The sequence below is a fragment of the Telmatherina bonti genome (genome assembly GCF_933228915.1).
Source record: "Telmatherina bonti genome assembly, chromosome: 18".
NCBI lineage: Eukaryota > Metazoa > Chordata > Actinopteri > Atheriniformes > Telmatherinidae > Telmatherina > Telmatherina bonti.
The window spans coordinates 31,411,607-31,433,230 of record NC_136616.1 but is presented as its reverse complement, the minus strand read 5'-3'; the positions used below and the strand labels follow the sequence as shown (position 1 = coordinate 31,433,230).

General features: G+C 43.5%; 1 protein-coding gene across 1 annotated transcript in view; it reads left to right on the top strand.

Moving 5' to 3' along the window:
* Window positions 1-3,815: 3,815 nt before the first annotated feature.
* LOC306769273 (uncharacterized protein) overlaps window positions 3,816-21,624 on the top strand; it is a gene marked incomplete at its 3' end in the record, with an annotated part of 30,813 nt that continues 13,004 nt past the window's right edge. Inside the window, exons 1-5 of the mRNA XM_079257839.1 lie at window positions 3,816-3,825; window positions 5,707-5,795; window positions 5,897-5,987; window positions 6,082-6,189; window positions 10,063-10,233. Of these exons, the coding sequence (XP_079113965.1) occupies window positions 5,733-5,795; window positions 5,897-5,987; window positions 6,082-6,189; window positions 10,063-10,233 (433 nt within the window). The 5' untranslated portion in view covers window positions 3,816-3,825; window positions 5,707-5,732. The remainder of the gene's footprint in view (window positions 3,826-5,706; window positions 5,796-5,896; window positions 5,988-6,081; window positions 6,190-10,062; window positions 10,234-21,624) is intronic.

The following is a 21,624-nucleotide window of genomic DNA, read 5'->3' as shown; positions in this document are numbered from 1 at the left end:
GCCGAATTTTGAGATTAAATTACTTTAAAACGGGCGAGTCAGAAAAAAATCCACTCCCCCCCACAGTTGTCATGAAGGTAAACCTGACCTATTAAATGTAAATGGATCTTTGAACCAGGCTGTAAACATGTTTATTTCTGCTGTGAAGTTGGCCTTTTTAACATGGGACTCTCTTGGGATTTGCTCTGTTTCTGAAGCCCCTAGTGGATAAAAGGGGGAACTGCAGTCTTATGCACTTCTTCAAAGGCTTCACTTTTAACCACCGGAGGTTGCCGCTTGGTTAAGACCCGTAGATGTAAAATGAACTTTTTTTTTTCAATAAACCTTTGAGATGTTTTGTGGAAAGTCGGTATATACCTTACTTTATCGATCCCCAACACTGGTTCTAAAGGCTCACTATCCTGCAGGTATTTGATACGTCCTTGCAGCAACAAACCTGATTAAAATTAAATTAATCTCTGCTAAACTCTGCAGAATCTGCTATTCGGCATTAATGCAAGTCAGGCGTGTTGAACAAAGAAACATGGAAAGTTTGCAAACATGTGGACCTTGACGACCGGAGTTGAAGATCGCCTAGTACTTTCTCACCTCCTCGGCCAGGCGTATCCTGTCAACCTTTATCCCTTTCTGTCAGTAGAGAAGCAAAAATAACAACTTTTCTTTTGCACATTAACCACATCCACTTAAAAACTGCCAACCAATCAAATGATAGATGCTGACATCACATGAGATCAAAGTTCTGCTTTGATAAAAAAAAAAAAAAAAAAAAAAAAGCTGCGAGAGCATCCAAACCCTCATTCTTTTCCTTAGAAGGGGGAACAAATGTCTCTGTGAATGCAGAGTATTTACAGGCCCAGATCCACATAGACCAGAGGTGTCCAGCTCTGGTCCTCGAAGGCCACAATCCTGCAGGTTCTCCATTAATCCCTGCTCAAACACACCTGATTCAACCTTCATAGGTTGTTGGATCCATTTAATTAGAGTCTGGGAAAGTTAAAGCAGGAATACACCAAAAACCTGCAGGACAGCGGCCCCTGAGGACAGACTCTGGACACCCCTGACATAGACACTGGAACATGTTTATACTCACTTTGAACTTTACAGAGTTTAAATCCACAAATCGCCAGATGCTCATGCACAATGTATATTATAATCACATTATATTCTTTATATCAGTCATCAGTGTGTCCATAAATACACATAAAGGTACATTATCTACCTATTTACTCATCATTATGCTACTACTTTCATATGGTTGTTCTCGTGCAAAAGGGCTTTTTCCCCCTTACTTTCAATGTACTCTTGCCTGTTGCTGTTGTCATCTACATGTTGATTGTTTATTTTTTACTTTGTGCAAAAGAGAGACAGATTTTCAGTTTAAAAGCTTGTCAATGATTTTGCTTTAAAATAGTTTTTGTGGCGAATTAAAAAAAAAAAAAAAATCTAAAACTAAAATGAAAATTAGCAGTGGCTAGTTGTTCGATCTGTCACTGAATAATCCAGCCAGCTTTTATATTTTCACTTCCTTCAATCATCAAATCAAACAAATGAACAAAAGTAAAACAAATATTGTGCTTTTTAAAAAATAATCTGCATATGTTTAGTAGTTTTTATGCTGAATAGATGTAGAACGACAGTATTTTCCAGGTTAGACTGATGGTGTTTGAAAAAAAAAAAACCCTTGAAGTAAACATAGAGATATGCATGGAAATAATCATGTAAAACTTCATAACTTATTTTTCATGCCTTTATAAAAGGATTACTGAGTGGTAAAGAGACACAGCTTTTTGTAAGATAGTTCATTCTTACATATGTTTTTTAACATTGATGTTCTAGAGTCTGAACCACGAGGACAGTATAATACACATCAATAACTTAAGTCGTAAAGGAAGAAACCAAAACAAACGAACTTAAAGCCCTCACTCCGAGTTTTAGATAAAAACCAGTTTGTCTTCAAATTCAGTCGTTCTAACAGAGATTGAGCAGATTAAAAAAAGGAATAATGTGAGATTTTTAATGCGACAAATGTGATTGTGTGTCTTTTCTTTCATAGATTTCAGAAGATACGCAGAAAACAAATAACGACAAAACCTCAGATGGCGACCAAGAGAGAGAGAAAAGCCCTGATGGCACAACCCAAGTCTCAACACCAGCTCCTTCCACATCAGGTACTTCCCAGCCTCGTACCTCGTGCAGAAGACAAAGACGTTACCGTTGAGTTTCAGTTTGCCTTCCTGTGTGTCAAACCAAAACCACGGTGTTCTCCGTAACTGCAGAAACACCCACCGAAACATCCAGCGAGCCACCAAAAATAGAAACACTTTTACGCACAAAACAAGGAAAACACAAAAAGAAACACAATCAGCCTTAAAAAAACACAAGTCAGGTTTAACTTTTGCTTATTTCAGTTACGGCTGAAAGCAAAACAAGCAGAAGAACTAAGGTTAGTCAGGTTTGGCTTCTGGATTCACATTTACCGCCTTTCAGACACAATAAAGTTGATGGCACGTTTTTTGTTTCTTTTTTTAACTCAATTTACTCATAAAACAATTAATTACTACATTAGAATGAAAGTTGTTGTTACAGCTTTGGAAATAATTTAATTCTACTTATTTGTTTTTAATGAAATAACTAGAATTATATCTGTACGTCTAAAATGTGTTGCACTTTGGTTTTTACATTTAACTTGATACCTTTGCTTCTGTATGATTTATTTTAAATAGATCGTGGGTTTTCATGTCCCTTTAAAAAACTCTAAATAAAGATACATCAAACCTGCTGAATCAGTAAATTTGGGTTTTGGTTAAAACCGACCAGGCAGAAAATTTGAAAACACCTAAAAACTATTACTGAACCACATCCAGACTGTTATAACACATGTGTAAGTGTTAGTCTGACTGAAATAGTATGAACTCAAAGTGCTCAAAGCTGGAGAAGCACACAGATATGGCAAGAGGTCGAGTAAATCCTGAGCTTGTTTCATCATTTGGCATCTTTTTTTTTTTTTTCTTTTATTAAACCAGGAAAACATTACTGTGTGTATATATATCTATATATCTATATCTATATATAGATATATATCTATATATATTAAATATATAGTATGTATGAAAAAAAGGGATGATTTTTTTTTTAACTTTGTTTTTCTCTCTTTTTTTATATATATATTTAAATGTTTTTAATGGCTTTAGTGACACTGTCAGAGTTTACACCAGTAAACTTTGAACGGCTACTTATGGCTTGATTTGCTAGTAGGGCGTATGCTTTTGTGGGTTTTATTCGAAACCACGAAGAATCGTCTTCATCTTTCTTTTTGTCTGCTGGTTGAAATGTGCCAGGCTGCTGTGGTGGAGAACACGGTTCAGTGTTACCACATCAGATAAGAATGATGCACATGATCAGGACAGAACGGTGATTGGAGCTGGTGCTGGGCAAGTTGTGGGTCATTTGTGGTCTTAAATACCAATCATCTCCTAAAGTCCTGGATCTTAATTTGTCCTCAAATAGAACACTTAACTAGTGTGGGATTCTTAGCGTGCAGACTCATAAATACTTCCAAACAAGAGGGAAACCAGTGGGAATAACAGCAGGTGTGACTGTTTCCCCGGGATAAGTTCCAAACCACCGTTTCCAATACATTACAGGTCCGGGTATTCAGAACTTTAAGGCTGTTGTATATAAATATATATACGTTCTCATCTTCACCATTAGGGGACAAGAACTGTCATGTCCTTTGTTGCATTTTTTGGACATAAATAACTAATTACTGTCTGTTTCTTTTAGAAACAACTCAACTGCCGCAAAGTAAAGAGGATTCGACTTCGGGTAAAAACTATTTAAATTCTGTCATCCTTCTGCTAACCCTGCAATGCTGAATGCATTGTCTTGGACAATGCGTACTGTTTCTGAGACCTGTGGTAGGCCCCTGGTGGATACAAGGAGGCACAATACTACACTTTAATATTATGATATGTCACAAGGTAATAAATGACAAAAATACACAAAAAATGTATATATATATATATATATATATATATATATATATATATATATATATATATATATATATATATATATATATATATATATATATATTGTTAAACACCAAAGAAAATTTTAAGATTAAAAAGTAAGTTTCTCCTCATTTCGTTCTCGGGTCGGGCTTGAAACTGTTAAAAACATATCAGTAAGCCATGCTGAGGGGATGAGGCTCAACAGGGCAAGTCCTAGCAAGCCTCTGTCCTGCAGGTTTCCATTGTATCCCTGCCTCAAATTAAATAGATCCAACAGATTATGAAGTTCTGCACAGGCACTTATATGAGTCAGGTGTGTTGGAGCAGGGATGCTGGAAGACTGTGGCCTTCGAGGACAACAGCTGCACCCCCCCACGAATTAAAACACCAGATGTGCATTAATCATTTTCTGAAAAGTAATGGTTTACCTCCTCATGTTAGGTTTCTTGTACTAAAAAAACTACAATACATGCCTCCACTAATCAATAAACAAACAGATCAACATCCTCATAGAGCCATTTTCTTCAGCCTACAAGGATGTAAAAAAACAGAAGAAACAGAAGTTTTAATGTTTGGTTATGAAGTGACTTTATTCAAATAAACTGCAAAATAAGGATTTTATAGCAGAACTAGAAAAGAACTCGAAGAGCGCAAAGCTCCGCCAAGGGCCACAGTCCTCCCCATATGGTGACATGCAGAATACATATGGGTCCTACATTTATTGTATCCAAATTTGCATTTTTCACTGTCATTTTTCATCCTGCTCCCTTTTTTTCTTCCTACATGTTGTCCATCATAGATGAAATATTACCATATTTTCTTTCAAAGTGCTAGAGCCGTTTTCGTTGGATTTATGTCCACAAATGTTGAAAATGGCCCAATCTCACAATGGTAAAGAATCCTTTAAAAAATTCCTGGATCCAAACGGTGATCCGGATCCCTACCAAAATTAAATCAGTTTTTCCTTTTCACATTTCCAACAAGTCCTGAAAATTTAAGTAGAATCTGTCGGTAACTTTTTTAGTTATCTTGAACACAAACAAACACACATAAATGTGGTAAAAACATAACCTCCTTGGCGGAGGTAATTCTAGGAATGCAGAGTTATGCTTATACTATATATGATGTACTATATGATATATTATATATACTATATATGTGTATAATAGTACAATATAATACAATCACATATTTTTCTGTAAATCTGTCTCTGAATCTAACATATTCACATTTTCTTTTATTTCATTCCAGTTAAAGTTATTTCACAGCTCCTGACACCAAATTCCTGGCAAATTCACTGATTTTTCAGCAAATAAAATGTCTAACTTAGGTAATTGAAAAAAAAATTGATCTACAGTTTATGATGCAGTTCTTTGCTTAACTACACAAGTGGAACGCATCTGAAGTTTTAAACCAAGAATTGTCAATTGTTTATTCTGCCGTTGGGGTCGTTCGGCCCTTTCCTGGAGGCTGTATCATTTTAAGATTGTAGACTGTCATGCCACCTGCTGGCTCACGCGTAGAATGGAGAAACAAATCTGAAATATTTCGCTTTAAGAGGATGTTGGGTTTCTAGCAGAAATCATAATACACCAAAGATAACGCACATATAAATACAGAAATCAATTTTGGCCAGTTAACAACAAAAAATGTTACACAACTTTCCTTTAAAGCCTGTCTATCTATTTTCCAGGCCGGTTTCTGTATGTGATACTAGTGATGATATTCCTGTTGATCATCATTCTGTGTGTCATCCTGTATTTCCTCAGGAGGATCAACAGGGTAAGAAATGGACAGAAACGTACAGATTTAAGTTGCCATTCAGACTCATTGTTTATATTTGGTCATTTATATCTTTTTTTTAAATTATATTTATTTTCCAGAGTTACTCATTTGATCTCCAGCGTCCAACTCCCAGTAATTATACAAATGAGCCCATTGGTGTCTTTGAACAAGTCTACCTGGATGACCTGGGTGAGTCTGTTGGCCAATCACTCAGTTCAGGTGTGTTGATGTGTAAGACTGTCCTGATTTGCGTGATTTGGTTTGTGTGTGTGTTTAATCTCAGACCGACCAGCCCCTAAAGATACTGTGATCACTGATGACCTTTCAACCACTCCAGTAGCCAATGGCACGAGTCTACAGACGGAGGAAAAGGTTTCCAATGGAGAAAATGGTGAAATCTCTCATGATCCATTTATCTTTTTATTCCCATCTGATTTAAGTTTGAATTTTAAAATAAAAAGCAGACTTGAAAAAAAACCTAAATTTTGAGGGAAAACGTCGTCTTGTCTCGTCTCGTCTCGTCTTCGTGCCGCTTATCCGGGGTCGGGTCACGGGGGCAGCAGCCTAAGCAGGGAAGCCCAGACTTCCCTCTCCCCAACAATGTATACACAACATTTTCCACAATACTTATTCAGGCAAAGACACAACAAATGGCACAATACTTTTTTTTCTGTATTCTTTGTCCCTTCACATTGTACAACTCAATACGAATAATATTGTACTGTATCAGTTATTGATTCAATCCTCAAATTACACTTCATCTTCATCTTCATGCCGCTTATCCGGGGTCGGGTTGCGGGGGCAGCAGCCTAAGCAGGGAAGCCCAGCCACATTTGCCAATTCTGCGAGGGGGATCCCGAGACGTTCCCAGGCCAGCCGAGAGATATAATCCCTCCAGCGTGTCCTGGGTCGTCCCCGGGGTCTCCTCCCAGAGGGACATGCCTGGAACACCTCACCAGGGAGGCGTCCAGGAAGCATCCTGACCAGATACCCGAGGCATCTCAACTAGTTCCTCTCGATGTGGAGGAGCAGCGGCTCTACTCTGAGCCCCTCCTGGATGACCGAGCTCCTCTCCCTATCTGAGCCCAGCCACCCTGCGGAGGAAACTCATTTCAGCCGCCTGTATACAAGATCTTGTTCTTTCGGTCACGACCCACAGCTCATGACCATAGGTGAGGGTAGGAACGTAGATCGACTGGTAAGTCGAGAGCTTCGCCTCCTGGCTCAGCTCCTTCTTCACCACGACAGACCGGCACAGAGTCCGTATTACTGCAGACGACGCACCGATCCGTCTGTCGATCTCGCGCTCCATCCTTCCCTCACTCGTGAACAAGACCCCGAGATATTTAAACTCCTCCACTTGAGGCAGGACCTCACTCCTGACCCGGAGAGGGCAAGCCACCCTATTCCGGCTGAGGACCATGGTCTCAGATTTGGAGGTGCTGATTCGAATCCCGGCCGCTTCACACTCGGCAGCGATCGCTCAAGTGAGAGCTGGAGATCACAACCAGATGAAGCCAACAGGACCACGTCATCTGCAAAATGCAGAGACCCAATCCTGAGGCCACCAAGTCAGATCCCCTCAACACCTTGACTGCGCCTAGAAATTCTGTCCATATAAGTTATGAACAGAATCGGTGATAAAGGGCAGCCTTGGCGGAGTCCAACCCTCACCGGAAACGAATCCGACTTACTACCGGCAATGCGAACCAAGCTCTGACACCTGTCGTACAGGGACCGGACAGCTCGCACAAGGGGGTCCGGTACCCCATACTCCCGGAGTACCCCCCACAGGAGCCCCCGGGGGACACGGTCGAACGCCTTCTCCAGGTCCACAAAGCACATGTAGACTGGTTGAGCAAACTCCCATGCCCCCTCTAGGACCCCAAAGAGGGTATAGAGCTGGTCCACTGTTCCGCGGCCAGGACGAAAACCGCACTGCTCCTCCTCAATCCGAGATTCGACTATCCGGCGGGCCCTCCTCTCCAGAACCCCTGAATAGACCTTACCAGGGAGGCTGAGGAGTGTGATTCCCCTGTAATTGGAACACACCCTCTGGTCCCCCTTCTTAAAAAGGTTGACCACCACCCCAATCTGCCAATCCAGTGGCACTGCCCCCGATGTCCACGCGATGCTGCAGAGGCGTGTCAGCCAGGACAGCCCCACAGCATTCAGAGCCTTAAGGAACTCCGGGTGGATCTCATCCACCTCCGGGGCCTTGCCGCCAAGGAGCTTTTTGACCACATCAGCGACTTCAGCTCCAGGAGAGTCCACCCCTGAGTCCCCCAGCTCTGCTGCCTCATCAGAAGACGTGTTGGTAGGATTGAGGAGGTCTTCGAAGTACTCCCTCCACCGACCCACAACGTCCCAAGTTGAGGTCAGCAGCTCCCCATCTCCACTGTGCACAACGTCGATGGAGCACCGCTTCCCCCTCCGTGCGGAAGTTTTTCTCCATGGCCTCGCCGAACCTCTCCCATGCCCGAGTTTTTGCCTTGGCAACAGCCGAAGCAGCATGCCGCTTAGCCTGTCGGTACCCATGAGCTGCCTCCGGAGTCCCACAGGCCATGAAGGCCCGATAGGACTTCTTCTTCAGCTTGACGGCATCCCTCACTGCTGGTGTCCACCAACGAGTCCTGGGATTGCCGCCACGACAGGCACCAATGACCTTACGACCACAGCTCTGGCTGGCCGCCTCAGCAACAGAGGCATGGAACACAGCCCATTCGGACTCAATGTCCCCCGCCTCACTTGGGACAGGGTTGAAGCTCTGTTGAAGGTGGGAGTTGAAGCTCGCTCTGACAGGGGACTCAGCCAGACGTTCCCAGCAGACCCTCACAACACGTTTGGAGTGTTGGGTCTGCCAGATCTGACCGGCTTCCTCCCCCACCATCTGAGCCAACTCACCACCAGGTGGTGATCAGTTGATAGCTCCGCCCCCCTCTTCACCCGGGTGTCCAAGGCATGTGGCCGCAGGTCCGACGATACGACTACAAAATTGATCATCGAACTGCGGCCCAGGGAATCCTGATGCCAGGTGTACATATGGATACTCTTATGTTGGAACATGGTGTCCGTTATGGACAACCCATGAAGAGCACAGAAGTCCAATAACAAAACACCATTTTGGTTCAGAGGGGGGGGGGGGGGGGGGGGGCACCATGCCTCCCAATCACTCCTCTCCAGGTCTCACTGTCATTACCCACGTGAGCATTGAAGTCCCCCAAAAGAACTATGGAGTCCCCAGAAGGAGCACCCTCCAGCACTCCCTCCAAGGACTCCAGAAAGGGTGGGTACTCTGAACTGCTGTTCGGCGCATAAGCACAGACAACAGTAAGGATCCGTCCCCCCACCCGAAGGCGGAGGGAAACTACCCTTTCATCCACCGGGGTAAACCCCAACGTGCAGGCACCAAGCTGGGGGCTGATGAGAATGCCCACACCTGCTCGGCGTCTCTCACCATGAGCAACTCCAGAGTGGAAGAAAGTCCAGCCCCTCTCGAGGGTACTGGTTCCAGAGCCCAAGCCATGCGTCGAGGTGAGTCCAACTATATCTACCCGGAACCGCTCAACCTCGCGCACAAGCTCAGGCTCCTTCCCACTAAAGAGGTGACATTCCACGTCCCTAGAGCCATCTTCTGCAGCCGGGGATCTGACCGCCAGGGTCCCCGCCCCTTTCCGCCGCCCAGCTCACACTGCACCCGACCCCTACGGCTCCTCCCGCAGATGGTGAGCCCACGGGAGGTGGGGCCCATGTAACCCTTTCGGGCTGAGCCCGACCGGGCCCCATGGGCGAAGGCCCGGCCCCCAGACGCTCGCTCTCGTACCCCACCTCCAGGCCTTGCTCCAGAGGGGGGTCCCGGTAACCCGCGTCCGGGCAAGGGAACATTTATGCCCAGGTTGGTCGTCATCATAGAGGTCTATGAGCCGTGCTTGGTCTGGTCCCTCCCCTAGACATAGACCCTGTTTGCCATGGGTGACCCTACCAGGGGCATAAAGCCCCCGACAACATGGCTGCTAGGATCTTCGGGACGCACAAACCCCTCCACCACGATAAGGTGACGGCTCAGGGAGGGGGAAAATTCAATTTTGGCTAAATTGTCTCATTGGATAGATTAAAATTTGACATATACTTGTAGTATAAATCATAAGGATAATTCTCATTTTGTTACTAATAAACAGACACTATCACAATCACAAAGTCTAGTTTCTTCCTGTAACTCTGAAAAATGGACATGAAAAAAAAATTCTTTTGTTCTCTTTTTTAGCTGCTCAGGAGCAGCCAGAAGCAAACGGTGTGCAGAACTCACCAACCAGTGCCACCACTTCCTCATCCACCGACGCTCAAGCTGAGAAGATAACCGAGTCGTTGAGCATCACCGACTTACTCTTCGATGCTGCCGAGGAGGATAAAAACGAAAATAACAACAACAACCCCTGTGAGAACATTTTTATTATATTAAAAATCAACATTTGTCCTAAAACAACAACTTAATGACTAAACATATTGCTGTATATAACTGGAGCATACAGGACATGGATCATTAAGGGTAAAAAAAATAGATAAATAACATTTTTAATCTGTTTCTCCACAGAACTTACTTGTAATGTGCCAACAGTACTGCATTTAATGCGAACAACAAAAACTGGGTTCTCAGCTTCTGTTTTGAACAATTTAGTAGCACAGTTTATACTTAGATGAACTTGGGTCATATTTGGTGGTAAATCATTTGAATCTAATGTAATGTACACATTTACATGCTTTAAGGAAGTGGCTGTCAACCACCAGCGTTTCAATCATGAGGCAGTCGTACTTTTGGTTGCAGAACCCTTTGATATCTACAATGTGAAAAACTCAGGCGGAATTGCAGATTTTGACAAAGAAACTGGAGAATTAGTTGCAAAACTTCAAATACAGTGCAATTTTCTTACATTTGGTCATTGTTAGCTTTATCTACCAAAACAATGCAGATAGCTGAGATAACTAAGCCAAATTCAGGATATTTTTGGCACTTATGGCCCAGTTACGGTACTTCTAATTTTGTGGGGCAGAAGTGGACTAGATGTTGTTGCCAGCCTGACATGGATTATTGGAAGTAGGGGCCACATGTGGTCAAGATGTCAGTAGATGTCAAGATGTCCTGGATGTGCATTACAATAAAGGTTTTGTTGTTGTGTGTCCTTGTGGGCCACATGTGGTGGTTGTGTAGCTAAGTTTAGGCAACCACACTCAAATTTAGTCAAATCAAATTTGAGTCAAACCTTTTTTTCTGCTGTGTAGTCAAACTCTTTATAATATTGAATGACAAAGTTTGACTAGAGTTGTATGTGACCACAGCAGCTTTGTCTGCATGCTGTGACCTGCACCAGTAGAGATCACGTTTCTCCCAGAAAGACAGTGATGAATTAGGCCAAGAGCATACTTGCTTTTAATTAAATATCCACACATTTATGCTCAGGATTGTTGCAGCAGGGAATCATTTCAAACTTGCAGAACTGTGGCCATCAAGGACCAGGGTTCCCACCAATGCTATTAATGGAACCATTATCTTCCAAATGGATGGGTTTTATTGAAAAACAGTTGAACGTAGTATTTTAGATTCAAAACCCTTAAGAAATCAAAGCAGAAAGAAGAAAGGCTTATTTTCCACAGAATAATAAAATATCTGTGATGGAATTTTTTTTTTTAATAGACATTTTTCAACTATTTGTAATTAAGTTCAACTAGCGATGAGGGAACAAGAAAAACATAGTGAACATCAGTCTAAAATTGGAATCAAATAGCAAAAAGTGTTCATTTTTCTACACTTTGCACTCTAAAATGTGAACTCAAATGGTATTAGTGGCATTTTTAACCACATAATGCAAATTTAAGCAAACATCTTGGATGTGACTTGAATGAAAAAAAAATTCACAGAAAATTTTTAACCTGACAGTTTTTTTCTTTCCTTATCTTTTACTTAGCGGTTTGCCCCGGTGGCCCATTTGTCGAGATAAACCTGGACGAGCCAGCATGGCGCGATCAGCTCCTCACCTCCCCTCAAGCTTCCTCTTCTGTCCTTCCTTTCTCTCCTTTTTCTTTCTCCTCTTCCTCTTCTTAGTATCTTTAACTGATGTCCCCCAGGATCCATTACATAAACAAATAATCTTTGAAACAGCAATATCTACCTATTAGGTTGTACAGTTTGCTAGCAAACTAAGATGCTAACACAAGGCTAGCTTGGGCTTGGTTTTGTTTTTTTGTTTTTTTTTTTTTAAACCAGGTCTTCTGTGTTCCTCTTGTCAGATTTATATGTCTGACAAAATGATAACATTGTTGGAATTCTTTTCCCCTAAAGATGGTTATATGAGTCTAATAACCTTTTCGTAGTTAAGTAAAATCCATTGAAATACACATTTTACTTTAAAAATCCATAGCTAGCTAGCTAGCCAGTCAAATGGCATGTTTCCCCTCTTGGTTCCCTTTGAAATACAATAGTTGTAAAGTTTCTATCAAACTAATCCCTTTTTAAAAAAAAAAAAGATTTTATTGTCATTTTTTTTCTTTGTCAAACTATAGTTATGAGCTGGGTGCGAAAAATGTTTGTGAGTTTTCGTTGTTGGTATTTGAGGACTTTGGATTGAAGTTTATTAGACATAGAAATATACTCTAGTGTTAGAAAATAGCTCTGAATAAAGATTAGTCTCTGACATTTCTGCATAAGTTTTAGTAATGCTTTAAACCAAACTACCACAACTGTTCAGTTTTTTTTATTGGTACAAAAGTTAATTTTAGGATTGTGATACATGTATTTAGAAAAATAGACGCCAGTTATTTGTAAATTATTGTGGATTGCAAAATAAAAATAATTAAACCCCCCAAAATTGTTTCCTTTTTTCCCCACACAACACTAAAAAAAATGGAAAGAAAAGAAACTTTGTGGTAAAATTCATGGAAATCCCACAATGTCATAACATCATGAATAAAGGGCATTTAAAAAACAAAAACAAAAAACCATTGTGGTTGTTGCTGGTGCAATAAATTTCCATTACTTAAAGAATTTACCATTACCATTGTTGTTTTATTTACAACATAAGTATTCCATTTCCTAATATGTAAAATGTTTGGTGTATTTTCTTTGGTCTAATCATGTCAAAATGTGAACAGTACGATTTTGTAAAAAAAAAGTTCTAAATCAACCACAGCATTATATGGTCCGTTCAGGGTTTACACAGTTAGCTTAATAACCTTGTTAAAGTACATAATAATTTGCAATAACTCTGTATAATATACTGCTAAAAAAAAATAGAGGGGAACACTTAAACAACACAATGTAACTCCAAGTCAACCACACCTCTGTGAAATCGAACTGTCCCACTTAGGAAGCAACTCTGATTGACAATCAATTTCACATACTGTTGTGCAAAAGACAACAGGTGATCATCTTTGTGTGATTTTGTTGTCAGCACAGTCAACGATGGATAGAACAAAGTTTTTGATGAAAAATATTCATTCAGATATACGTGTTACTTTAGTGTTCCCTTTATTTTTTAGAGCAATATAAATATATATATATATATATATATATAAATATATATATATATATATTCATTCATTAATTTTCTGAACCGCTTAATCCAATTCAGGGTCGTGGGGAAGCTGGAGCCTATCTCAGCTGCTTTGGGCGACAGGCCGGGTACACCCTGGACAGCTCGCCAGTCCATCGCAGGGCCACACAGAGACAAACAACCACTCATGCTCACACTCACTCCTATGGGCAATTTAGAGTAACCAATTGACCTAACATGCATGTCTTTGGACGGTGGGAGGAAGCCGGAGTACCCGGAGAGAACCCACGCATACACGGGGAGAACATGCAAACTCCACACAGAAAGGCCACTGACCAAACCCCTCCCCAGCCAAGGATCAAACCAGTGACCTTCTTGCTGTGAGGCCACAGTGCTAACCACTGTTCCACCGTGCAGCCATATATATCCAACAACTACCTGGTGAAACATCTGACATCTCTGTCCAGAAGAACAGCTAAGATACTGTGTAGGACTCTCAAGCTACACAGCCACCCATCCTACCCTGGGGAGATGGGAGTGATGGGTGAGAGAGGAGGGTTTTTTTTTTTTTTTTTATGTATGCACACAAATATATCTATGTTGGGGAAAAAAATGTTCCTACACATTCAACTATGTAGTTGTAAAAATGACTAATTGGGTTTTCCAGGGTTGTATCACCACTGCTGTTGGTGTTTTTAAAGGGGAAAAAACCCGACTTAACATCTTTATATATTTAATTTAAAACTTATGAGGAATTAAATAAATATTTGGTGTTGTTTTTCCTCTTCTTGATATCATAAAAATGTTTCTGTAAAAACATTTATATCATTTTTTTTCTGGTCAAGACACAAAGAGTTAATTTTGTCTTTTGGGTCACATTTGTTAAACGTCCACACATGACATAACAAATATGTGTCAAATATTTTTTTCTCTCCAAATCATCTAAAAAATTTTTAAGGCACAAAAACAAAGCATTTGGCAATTTATTACAAGCTAGCCTGCAGGCTAAAACAACATAAAAGCAGTAACAAAAAGAAAAACATGTTCCAACAAAAACAATTTTGTGTTTTCTAACATTTGTAGAATTTTTTTCTGAAGCAAAGGAAGAAGTCGTGACATAATTAACCGTAACTAAGGATAGACTTCATAAACTCCTGAAAGAAATATCTTGAGCTGCTATGTAAATGAACATATCTAAACAGACCATCTGAAGCTGTTTTTCATTCATTTACCAGTGAGAAGGTAATAAAAATTGCTATAAAAAGCGAGATGAAGCTATATATGCTGAATCATTTTAAAACCCGGAAAAGCAGCTACAGATTTATGTTCTATTTGTATGTATGTATCGTGGTTACCAGTGTGCTTTTTATATTTACCACTTCTGGTTAAAACAGGACTGCCCAAGTCCAGTCCTAAAGAACTACTATCCTCCACCTTGAACATACATCCCTTCTTAAACATACCTGAATCAAATGAAAAGCTTGGTATGAGGCCTCTGAGGAGCTGAACGACATGCACATGAGGGAATTTAGCCATTTGGTTGGGGTGTGTTCGAGAAGGGAAGCATCTAGAAGTTGAAGGAAAGCATCACTCAAAGACTAGACTTGGGCACCAATGGGTTAAATAATGTTTTAAAATTCACAATCAATAATGACACTAACATGCTGAATCCTTTTATGGTGGTTATGATATCCAGACTGAAATGAATGAGTTATTGTGCACGACTTCATAGGCTGATGGATCCATTTAATTTGAGTCAGGTGTTTTCAAGCGAGGACACATTAAAAACCTGCAGGACTGTGTCCTCTGTAGACCAACTTTGGACACCCCTGGTATAAATGGTTTCTTTACCGTTTTGAGCAAATTCCAGGTCAAGGAAGCCAAATTCACCAAGTTCAAATTGTGAAATAATGGCAATGGCAGCGAACACGCAACTTTCACACCCTGTAATGCTGTGGTTATGTGACCAAAACACACTGTCGGTGGAAAAAACAAACCAAAAAAACGTGAAAGGTGTCTTCTTTCACTGTTTGGTTGAGCACAAATTTTGTTTGGTTCACATTCTTAGTTCTGGTATGTGGTGAATAGTTAACTGGCGGATGGAGTGTGTCAGGGGGCAGTAGGGAGCGCGGGTGTTCGCTTGGTGTTCAGGAAGCACTGAATAATTACTTGTGAGTGTGCACCTGTGAGTCTTGTCTGCCTTGGGTGATCTGAGTCAGAGGGCACAGAGTATTGGTATGTTTGCTTTATTTTGTGATTTACACTTTATTCATTCATTCATTCATTTCCTGAACCGCTTAATCCAATTCCGGGGAAGCTGGAGCCTATCCCAGCTGGCTTTGGGCGACAGGCAGGGTACACCCTGGACAGCTCGCCAGTCCATCGCAGGATTTACACTTTATTTTATTTGTTTTATTTGGACTCTTTGAACTACACCAAACTACACTAAACATGATTGACATGGTGATCTAACATGTGGTGTTCTTTCTCTTCGAGGTTATCAACCTGCTCTTTCACAAGAAGTTAAATAAAAGGATCGAACGGAGTTGATTCCTGCTTCCTCTGTGCCAAGCCTGTTCGTGTTCAGGCCCTCAATAACACGACATTCACACTTTTACATGAAAGCACACATTTTCCAACTTGAAGAAATCATAAAATATGACTACTGAAACCGCTTTAATCAAACATTGCCACAGTATTGTTCAGCATGTGATGAATAAAAATGCAGCTCCTGAACAGTGCACTGTCCGAAGCAACTCCTGCTTCTGGAGAAACACCCAGTCCTCTGTAAGTGGGCTGATGAAACCCTGTGGGAGGCGCACGAAGCAGAAAACTAATGATTTAGTGCTTTGCTTGATTAAAAGTGTAAATTATATTAAAAACATGTCAGAGCAACAAGAGATAATTAAACACTTAGAATATATACAGATTCAGGTCAGTTAAATAAAACTAAACAGCAAGAAATGTAATAAATTACTTTCCATAAGTAAGTAAAATCCTTGAAAGCATACCTTCATGTTATCCATGGACAAATCTTGCATCTTTGAGCTTTAACTATACGATAAACAAGATAAACCACAAGAAAAAAAACAAATATGGCTGCAAGAGCGGCTCCAGCTTTCCATCCGTCTCCCTGGTCCGGTTGGTTGTTAGCGTCTGCATGAAGAAGATGTACAAGTGTCAAATAAACCAGTAAATTCAGGGGAAAGTGTCCAGCAGTGACAACAGATCAATTCAAATCAGAGGCTCATTCAGAAGTACAATTTTTAACGATGCACTGTGTAAAAACTAGGGCTGCTCGATTATGACAAAAATTATAATCACGATTATTTTGACTGAAATTGAGATCTGGATTATTTAACACAATTATCCAGTATTTTTAAACAACGCTGCGCGTCGTAGTGTTCTCAGCTGTTGAGGAGATAAATAACATTGGTAACATTTGCAATGTTATCTAAGACACAAGGAAGAAGCATTGAAAAGTCTTTTTGAGGTGGACAGGAATTGTTTAATATTTGATCTGCTTTTACCGCTTATATAGGAACTATTTTATGTTGGCCTGGATGTACGTTTTATGCCAAACAACCGCTGTCAGGCTACAGCGCGTTTCTGTCATTCACCTGTTAAAATACAGCTGATCTGAACCAGCTGGTTAATGCGTTGCTATAGTAACACCCCGTAATGGAGGGATATTACAGTGATTTAACTCGCCGAACTATGGATAGGAAAATAATGCAGCCAGTTGTCACTGACAATGTTATAAACTATGTTTAGGTGAACTTCCACAACCTACTGCAGTTATTCTACATTGACCTGCAGCCGGAGCCGACTGAGACTGGCCGCCTGGGAGTGCTTTAGGACGGGAGAGGCTCCCGCTGCTCCTTCCTTACAGTAACTGCAGAACAATATGTGCCTTCAAGTCAGTCGCCAAAACACCAGAAAAATCTCTAACAACTCCAGTAAACTTTGATAGATTTGTCGCTAGTTGCTTTTAACAAAAAAAAGTCGCCAGATTTAGCGAGAAAGTCACCAAGTTGGCAACAGTGTCTGAATAAAACCAAAGCGGTTGTGGGAGGAGTTTACAGCACAACGCTGCAACGCCAGAGACGTAAATAATCGCACCCTTTTATTTTTACGATTGTTGAAAACCCAGATCGTAATTGAGATAAAAAATCCAATTAATCTCCCAGCCCAAGTAAAAGCATCTTTTGATAAAGACGAGCAGAGAAATGACTTCAAATGCCAAGTACTGTTGGGAACGGATGGTGGCTGTCAGTGACCAAAACTCCTCCAAACATGTTTTTTGAGTGGATCGGTGGCTTCAGCTGCCGTGATGACTGCACTACAGGTAACTACTAAAACATGTCTACCGTCTTCTTTTAAGGCTTTACTTCTCCCAAACGGTGCTCTGGTACCCAGAAAACAAAGCCTGTACAGCAATTTTAAAGTTCAGCGGTTCTCCCATCACACACATAGTTGTTCATTCAGACACCGTAGCAAAAATAATGACACAAATATGGAAGTTGCCATGAATTTGGATCCACAGCAAGCAAATATACTATATGACTCATTTTAAGTGAATAAAATTTTGTAAAAGTGATTATTTGATGTTTTATTTGATCTTCTGTCCTTTAACTTTGATTTTGTTAAACCCTTTAACCTTTAAGGTTAAAATCCCACAAGTCAGGACTTTATAAAATACACATAACTGGAATAAATACATGTTCTTGGAGATTTTGTTAAATATATGAGAAATTTTCGGTAAGTATCTGAGGTATTTAGTATTTATATTAACAGCGTATGGTATAAATCAGCCCACTCATCACAAATGTATGTTTTGGAGGATATTCTGTCATCGCAGTACAACATAGTTAAATGACAACATGTTTCATGAGTTCATTGAGGAAATTTATTCCCCTCAGTTACATCTGTTGTTTCCAACCACATCAACATTTCCAATGCATATGAAATGCTGACAGCTCAATAAAACTTAAACTCTCATTTAAATTCATTTTAATACATATTCAAATGATCCATTGAGGTTGAAAAACCAAAACCGGACTGTGTTGTTTGTTCCTTTTCTTTTTGCTAAATTATCTGGCATTTTAAATATGCAGCTTCACCTTTAGCAACATTAACATGCTGTTAACACATTTCATCTTATAGCATCAAAATGGATCTAACATGACATTATATATAAGCTAGATTAAATATTTTAACCTGTCAAGTCTTTGTACCAATTCTTGAGTTTCTTGCATTACTTTTACTTAAAATAACCTGAGCACTGACCTATTTCTGTATGAAATACTCTTTAGCTGACTCATTTCCATCATTAAAGGTTACCATCTTGCAGGGAGGTTTGTGTGGTTAATATCCGTTGTAAAGCACTTTACAAAAAATGCGTCGGTGTCTGAACTTTATTCCCTCTGGTCCCCTGTGATCAGCTCCATCACTTAGTATGGGGGGAGAATGTGACCTTATTGCGCTCGGGGTTGGTGGCCGGTTGGGGTTCTCTGGGGGCTGTGGGTCTGTGGTGGGCTCCTGGGGGGGGGGGGGGATTTTGACTGCTCCATTGCTGGAGTGGCTAGGTTTCTAGCCCTACTGTGGACCTGGATGGGCCAGCGGCTGGAGTTGCCGCGCAGCGGCGGGGCGAGGTCGCTGGCGGGGGATGGGTTGGCGGGCGTGACTCCGTAACGGGCGCCTGTGCCGCCGTGGGGTGGGCTGGGCGGGGTCCCGGGCTCCGGTGCCCGGGGTTGTCCCCTGTCTCTTGGGGGTGGGGGGTCGGCTTGTGCCGGGGGGGGGGGCTGGGCTGACCTGGACCTGCCGCTGCGGCGGCGGGCAGGTACGTTCTCTGGTGCCTGGTTGCAACCCTGGGACTTGTTGAGTGGGGGGTGTTTGATAGTGTGGATGGGATGTGAGTGTGTATGGAGGGATGTGTGTAGGGGGGTGTGCGTTGAGGACTGGTGGCGGTACATAGGTATGTGGATGTGTGTGGGTGGGGAAGTGTGATGATGCGTGTGTGGGGGGGGTGTCGTGGTGTCTGGGGGGGGGGGGGGGGTAGTGCCGTGTGTGTAGGGGAGTGGGGTGATGCGTGTATGTGGGGAGTGGCGGTGGTGCATGTATACGGGTGTGTGTGTGGGGGGGGAGGAGGGGGGAGGGGGGGCGTGCTGTCTGTGTGTGTGGGGGGGGGGGGGCAGGGGTGTATGTATGGGGGAGTGGGGTGGTGCATGTGTGTGGTAGGTTGGTGGATAAGTGTAGATATGATGGATGGGAGTGGGGGAGATTTGGATGTGACGTGGGGGTCAGGAGGATGGTTTTAAGGGTGGGCTGAACGGGTGGCTGGGTGGACCTGAATGTGTCCAGAAGTGTGTGTGTGTGTGGCTGTAGGTGTGTGCTGAGACAGTGTGAAGTGCCGATGTGTGGACAAGGGGGGACTTCATGTCCCCAGGTGGGGGTGTCCTCTGTGAGTGAGGGGGCGGTGGACAATCGGTCTGGGATTCCCCTTCTGCCGCCCCGCCTCCTCTTTGTCCTCGTGCCCCCCTTCTGCATGTGGTGAGTTGGTCCCCTCTTGGGTCAGTGATGACTCTCTGGTTAGAGTCGCCGAAGGCTCTGGTTACGGGGATGGCTGTCCCCGGCTTGTCCTGGTCCTTGGGAGGCCCTGGGAGGGGGGGCATGCCCAGTGCCGCGGGCGGCTCACCTTCTGGAGGAAGCTCCTCCAGACTTAAATCCCTCAACCCCTCTTCCTCCCCGCTCCCCATCACACACAGGCAGGGTATTGGGAGGTGTGCACGTGGCGCTGGGTGGTGAGAAAGGCCATCAAGGTGGTTTTGATCGCTGCACCCAGCCTCGGCTCACCTCCCAGTTTTAATTACACTTAGACACCAAACACCAAAACACTGACGACTCACATGATTAGTGGGAAGAGCATGCGGTGTATGGTGGGCGGGGCTGCTTAGGTGGTCCCTCTCCCAACACCGCGTGGCACTTCCCTCAGTTTTAATTGCAACTAATACATACTTCACAATCAGTCATAAGCGGGGGGGAGGCAGGGACGATAGGGTCTTCTCATGCCCCTGCTCTCAGGGCTTTACTGGGGGGGGGTACGGGTGGGGGAAGAGTGCCGTCCATTAGGCCTAAGTCTGGGCTGGCCTGGCTGTAGGAGGGTTGTCGCCGGCCCTGGGGGGGGTGCTGGGTCGGCTGCATCTGTGGGGTGGTGGGGGGGACGCTGGGAGTGGTGGGCGGTAATTATGGGGGCCCTGATCGGGGCCATCCTGTCCTCTGCCCCCTCTGAGGTATCTCACATGGGACATGATGGAGGGGTGAGGTGAGGATGTGTGGGAGTGGGTGTATGGGGTTACAGATGGATGGTGGGATGGCTGGGGGGGATTAGGGTTGGGGATATAGGTGGGTAGGGGATAGGGATGTGTGAGGATGAGTAGATGTGTGTGTGGAGGGGTATGTTGGCGCGTGGGTTGTATTGGGGTGTGCCTGTGTTTGGGTGTGTGTGTGTGTGTGTGTGTGTGTGTCTGTGTGTGTGTGTGTAGGGGGGGGGTGTATATGCGGAATGGGATGTGTGAGTGAGGGTGAAGTTTGGAGGGGGGCTATGGGTGGTGGAGGGGTGTTTGGTGGGGCATGTGTGGTTGGGTAGAAGTAGAGGGATGGGGTGGCGGGGTGTGAGCGTGTGTGTGTGGGGGGGGGGGGGGGGTGAGCGTGTGTGGGGGCGGGGGCGATTGGGGTTCGTGTGACTTGGTATGGGTGAGTGAGTAGAGGTGGGGTGGGGTTGTATATGTGATGGATGATGTGCATGGATTGCAGAGGGTTGTGTGGATGGGGGTTGAGAGGGGAGTGCGTGTTTGGGGGGGGGGGGTATGCATGTATATGTGTGAGGGGAGTGCGTGTTGGGGGGGGGGGGGGGGGTATGCATGTATATGTGTGTGTGGTTTGGTGGTGGGGGGGTGGTGTCCTGTACCCGGGGGCGCAGCTGGTGCGCTGGGGTGCGACCTGGCTGCCGCTGGGTGGCGGTCTGGGGATCCTGGTCCTCCGTCGGTGTGGGCTGTGCCCTCTGCCTGCGGGGGCGGGGGGCTGCTCACGGGCTCTTGGGGCCCTGGGGCCTGCGCTCTGTCTGCCCTAGGTGGCCGGTGCCCGGCGGGATCGGCCCTTGCCGGCCTGGGCCTGCTGGGGCCTGTTCCCCCTGACTGCGGGGGACTCTGGTTGGGCACCTCCTTCGCCACCTCCTGGGCGGATGCATGGCTGGCTCTGGAGTGGGGGGGTTGGGATCTGTA